Here is a 6000-nt window from a genome sequence, read left to right as displayed (position 1 = left end):
TGCACACCGCTGGCACGTCTTAAAACCCGGTTGAGGGGGCATGAAGGGAAACACGGCCTCCGCAAAATTGAATCCGGAGGCCTGTATGGTGGCGACAGGCCCCGCCGGGGCCGGCCTGAAAAAATAAAGAAAACTCGAGTTTTTTTTTTTTTTTTTAAACAAAAATAAAGGGAATCCGATAAGAAAAAAGGAAAAAAGTGAGAAAATACGCGAGCGGGAAGGCAAAAAGTAGTTTTTCAACGGCCGTTGAAAACACATGCGTCTTCTTCGCTCCGCGGAAACGAAGAAACTGGGGACCACGCTCTCCTCCGTCGGGCGGGAAGTCACTCGCGCATGCGCGGTGCGGCCAACTAGAACTTTCTAGTTAAAAAGGTCCGTACCGGGGCTCCGTCGGTGACGTCACCTATGCGTTAAGAATATGCTGCCTGCTTGTCCTGGGATAATTCAAAGTTAGCAGCCAAAACCCTTTGAAAATTGTCTCTTATATTGCCTAGAAGGCTATCCATTTAAAAGTATGTCCAATCTATCCTGTTATAAAAGTCATGGTTTGTTGGTTTCAAAACATGTTTATTATTTAAATGTGGGGAGTTTTCAGCAACATTAATAAACATGAATTAAGCCTGGAGAATTTTCAGCACAGTTTTTACATAATCTTCATCAGGTACAGGCTTCCTCTGGCTTCCGGGCTGCAGGAATTTCTTAATGGTTTGAATGTTGCTTGTTCTAGCTTTGAAAGCCTAAAACCAAACAGTAAATGCTTGAGAGTGTGGAAAAAGGTCAAAAGCATTAAATAAATTGACTTCCTTCTCAGTGGTTCAACCAATGTGCCTGGCTTTTTTCACAATAAGTTCACATTCATTCTCTGCCAAGAGCTTTACCACTGCAAGGCTATAATACAATGACACATAACAATTGCCCTGTACTCATGGGAAAAAATAAAATCTTTGGTGTACAAGGATTATGAGATCCTTTTTCTAAGATGTGTTAAGCCCTAACATGGATTTAGCGCGTGGAAAAATGGGTTACTATAGGACATACTCAGTCATCCTGCAGTAATTTTACATTAAGCATGCACTGTGAACTAAAATTTTATTTTATTTTTTATTTTTTTTGAGGGGGTGTCGGGGTGGACAATGGGCACTCCTGAGTTAACCAGTTAGCATATGTACATTACTGCATGTTAGCTGGTTAGCGTGCGGATAACGCAGAAGTCCTTGCTACATAGGAGATGGTAAGTGCATCTGAAGTTTTTTTTTTAAATGGCTGTGCGCTAATCAGGGATATAACCAGATGCCCAGTTCTAGGTGGGCCTGGAATCCAGTTGGTTGGGCAGAAGATCCCATTTCCCTCTCCCACCCAGGCCAGGCATTCCGATCCAGTTCCTACCCATGCTGCCGCTGTCTACCTTTTGAAGAGCCGATCTTCACCTGAAGCAAGCAGCCTGTGATATGCGCTGTTTACGCCAGCCCTACAGCCTTCCTTCTGATGCACTCCACCTATGCAAAAACAGGAACTTGCGTCAGAAGAAAGGCTGTGGGGCCAGCATGAGCAGTGTGTATCAGTTAGGCTGCTAGCTGCCGGCAAAGATCAGCCCTTTAAAGGTATATGGGAGGAGAGGTATGGGCAGTTTTTAGCTGGTGGGGCTTGGGGATCTCCACTAGCTACCTTATGGGTGTGCTGCCCCTGGATATGCCTGAGGTCAAAGTGGGTGGGTCTGGGCCCACCCATGGCAAAACCACTGACACTAATAGCAAAATGAGTTCATAATTAGTACCAAAGGCAATCAAAATTGGGAAAAATTTTTAAATAAGCATAAGATATTAAAAATCTAAATAACTAGCTTATGTAGACAAATCAAAAATATCATGGTTTTTTTTGTAGGATGAAACCTAAAATCATACAACCCAGCGATATATATCACAATCACAAAATTACTATAGAATACCACTTATATAGAACAATACACATCAGTATTATTAAACCCTAACACTGTAGGGCTTGCTAAACGGCCTCAGAGATGGAGCCTACGCACAGCCATACAATCACAAGCTGGGATGATCCGCGTAGATGTAATACTCCTGCTCCAATCATTGGCCAATAAATACTTGTTTTAACTTTTTTTGCTATTTTTTTAAAGCTAATATAAACCCTTCACCAATCATTACTGAAAATATAGTGCATTTTCAAAAAAATCTTCAGCAAATACTGTGCATATTGTCCAAATTTGAAAAGCTAGACCATACAACTTATCTTTATTGTTGAATAGTCTTCGCTGTGGGAGTCTTTTCTTAAAAAACCCCCAGTCAGTTCACGTCCGTCTGCCGACGCGGCCAGCGTTTCGCGGGAATTACATACATCCGCTGCGTCAGGGCCACCAGGACATTAACAATCACACGCACAAGCAGTGCATTCGATCACAGCTTAAAGCGTGTGATTGTTAATGTCCCGGTGGCCCTGACGCAGCGGATGTATGTAATTCCCGCGAAACGCTGGCCGCGTCGGCAGACGGACATGAACTGACTGGGGTTTTTTTAAGAAAAGACTCCCACAGCGAAGACTATTCAACAATAAAGATAAGTTGTATGGTCTAGCTTTTCAAATTTGGACAATATGCACAGTATTTGCTGAAGATTTTTTTGAAAATACACTATATTTTCAGTAATGATTGGTGAAGGGTTTATATTAGCTTTAAAAAAATAGCAAAAAAAGTTAAAACAAGTATTTATTGGCCAATGATTGGAGCAGGAGTATTACATCTACGCGGATCATCCCAGCTTGTGATTGTATGGCTGTGCGTAGGCTCCATCTCTGAGGCCGTTTAGCAAGCCCTACAGTGTTAGGGTTTAATAATACTGATGTGTATTGTTCTATATAAGTGGTATTCTATAGTAATTTTTTTGTAGGATGTCAGAAGTAACACTTGTTGGACCAAAATAGTGTGCTGTGGATAGGGAAGCAGAGGAGACAAGTGTATGCAGAGAAGCTGCACACACCCAAATTATTTGTTGAATGGCTTCAGAACTAATAAATAAGAAATAGAGTTTCTCATTAAGGTTTCAGTGAAATATAAAAACTGCAAACTGACATACCAGCTTTCTGTAGTACAACCAAAGCGGTTTACATATATTATATGCAAATATTTTCTCTGCTGTCGGTGCACTCATAATAGCGTTGTACCTGGGGCAATGGAGCATTGGGTGCCTTGCCCAAGGTCACAAGGAGTCACAGTTCGCCCTGGGTGTCATCTTGGTGGGCTGCCAGCAACGGTCTCCTCTCCACTCCCCCCACCCTCGCTCCTTCCCCACCCCTCCACTACCACATGTGCGCCCACTCCCTTCCCTCATACCTCTTTAACGTTCACGGCACGAGCAGTAACCCCAACCTGCTGCTCGCGCCAGCATCGGCTCTTCCTCTGATGTCACTTCCTGGACCCAGGCATAGGAAGTGGCATCAGAGGAAGAGCCAACACTGGCATGAGCAGCAGGTTGGGGGTTGCTGCTCATACCGGGAACGTTAAAGAGGTATGGGGGAAGGGGCATACGCCGGCAGCAGGAGGAGATGGGGAAGGAGCAGATGGGGTGGGGGAGGGCCACTACCGCCCTGGGCGCCTCCCACCCTTACTATGCCACTGCAAGGAGCTAGAAACCTGTTCTCCAGGTTGTTAGCCCTCTACACAAACCATTAAGCTACTTCTCCCCTCTATCCAAAGCAGTGATGGCATCTATCAAAAATACAAGGAGGTGGTAGTGGTGCACTTAGCACCTTTGTCATTGCCTCCATCCCACTCCTCCTCCCTACAGTTATCACCATTGACTTGCCCACCTGATCAAATCCTCGCCTATCCTATTCTTGCAGCTTCGGATTGCAAGCTGAAAAATAGGGTAGGCAAGCAGGTTGACGCCTAGAGGTTTTATCTAGAGATGATCCTGTTAGTCAGTGGCTTAATGTAGCCCATTAGCCACTCCTCTCTGCATCACAAGCAAACTGGACCCGACTCAAGGACAAAACACTGCAAGACCAAGATCTTGTCACTGGACTTTCTGTGAAGTTATTTTTGGTGGGGTAATCATATCACTGTCTGCCACTTTCCCGATGCTTATCCTGGGGCTTGCCCAATTCGGAAAAAAAAATTACTGTACTTGTAACACAGGGAAGTCAGAGAGAACATTGGCCGCTTTCTCCTCCACCATTAAAATGGCTTCTAGTAGCTGCACATCGGCAATACTCATTTGGTTCCCAACGAGAAAATCTTGTCCGTGAGCTTTCAAAACCTGCAGAATAAAGAAAACATTCATATTTTTGATATAAATAAATTCTACCTCAGATGTTGAACAGGTTTTTGCCATCATACTTTCTGTACATAATCCTGTAATCTGTGTTTATGGCAGTTGTGATTCCAGTGAAGGAAATGGTTTTTATATATTCTACAGTTATCACCGCAATTATAGCAGCGACTTGTCATCTAAATCAAGTCTAGAAATGACTTGTATCCTGTGACAAAACAACGATACATCATAATAAATCTGCATCAGTCACCCAACTATTAGCATTTTGTCTTACCATTCATTCTTGTTCTAAGACCTCTAACACAAACTTTACCCTAAGTATAGCTCTACTCATGAGAGCTCTTATCAACAGCTCCTTGGCTTAAAAACACTGGGCTAAAAAAAACAATTGAACAATGGCGTGCACAGACAGTCATTTTTACCACTTTCAATTATTTCATCAACAATGACTGAAAATGAATCCTCCAAAAAAGACTCCATAAGAGACAGAGGTGGGTATTTGTGGCATAGGGGTGAGTATTGTACGTGAGCCTGCCGGGATAGATGGGGAAAATGCTTGAGTACCTGACTGTAAAACCGCTTAGATACCCTTGATAAGCGGTATATAAAAAACCTAATAAATTTGAGGGTGGGGTGGATTGTTTTTGATGTGTATTTTATGTAGGACAAGGCAGTTTAGGTAAGTTCATGCCCGCATGAATGTGTTTTTTCAATGTGTGTTCTTTTTGTGTGTTTTTTTTTACTATGTTTGTGTTTTTGGAACCTGCTTTGTATAAAGCGGGATATAAATAAAATCCATAAACCATACACTTATAGCCCGCATATCCAGCATCTATGCGGGTAACAGTAGTACATACATAATTAAAACAAAACTCAACAAATTTCAATAAAATACTGCAAACAACTTGCAACCTGAGACCTGTGCCTTAAGGCTAGATAACTACCCAAATTTGAAAATGCCAATCGGAAAAAATAAGCTTTCAAACTTTTCCGGAATGCCAAAAAATCAGAAATTACTAAGGTGCGCTAGAGGTTTTAGCACACGCACAAAATTACCGCGTGCTATAGCGCACGCTAGCAAAATTATTACCGCCTGCTTAAGAGGAGGCGGTAGCGGCTAGCACACATGGCAATTTAGCGTGCACTATTCCGCGCATTAAGGCCCTAGCACACCTTTGTAAAAGGAGCCCTAAATGAATAGAGTCTGGAATTGATTTCCATAATAAAGGTCCAGCCGCCTGGAACATTCAAGATCCATTTATGACTTTAGTGACCGAACGAAGCGGGGGAACAACCAAGAAGTCTCTAACTTGTGATCTCAAGGGACGGCAAGGTATATACGCCTGCAGTAAAGAGGCAATCGCCTTAGGCAATAAGTCATGAACAGATTTGAGTACCAAGGTTAATATCTTGAATTATATTCTCCATGTGACTGGCAACCAAATCTAATCTAATCTAATCTAATCCTTAGGTTTGTATACCACATCATCTCCACGTTCGTAGAGCTCGACGCGGTTTACAGTAGGAGAAATAGGAAGGAACTACAACAGAGGGTTAGAGGTAGAAGTGTGAAGAAAATTTAGAGGACTTGGGATGCCAAGATATAAGAGTTTCCTTGATTCCTAAGTTGGAGGGAGACTTACATTTTTTGAGAAAAGCCAGGTTTTCAGATGTTTGCGGAAAACTTGGAGAGAGCTCAAGTTCCGAAGAGGGG

The 6000-nt window shown here is 42.8% G+C and overlaps 1 protein-coding gene across 4 annotated transcripts in view; it reads right to left on the bottom strand.

Moving 5' to 3' along the window:
* Window positions 1-418: 418 nt before the first annotated feature.
* Window positions 419-6000, bottom strand: part of LOC117358046 (glutathione S-transferase A4-like) — a 61094-nt gene continuing 55512 nt past the window's right edge. For all 4 annotated transcript variants that reach the window (XM_033939473.1, XM_033939472.1, XM_033939474.1 and 1 more), the window contains 2 exons: window positions 4140-4271; window positions 419-737 (listed from right to left, as the gene is read on the bottom strand). In XM_033939473.1, the coding sequence (XP_033795364.1) occupies window positions 615-737; window positions 4140-4271 (255 nt within the window). In that variant the 3' untranslated portion in view covers window positions 419-614. The remainder of the gene's footprint in view (window positions 738-4139; window positions 4272-6000) is intronic.

The sequence above is a fragment of the Geotrypetes seraphini genome, chromosome 3, assembly GCF_902459505.1.
Source record: "Geotrypetes seraphini chromosome 3, aGeoSer1.1, whole genome shotgun sequence".
Taxonomy (NCBI): domain Eukaryota; kingdom Metazoa; phylum Chordata; class Amphibia; order Gymnophiona; family Dermophiidae; genus Geotrypetes; species Geotrypetes seraphini.
The sequence above is the reverse complement of the archived record's forward strand: the minus strand, read 5'-3'. Positions and strand labels throughout refer to the sequence as shown.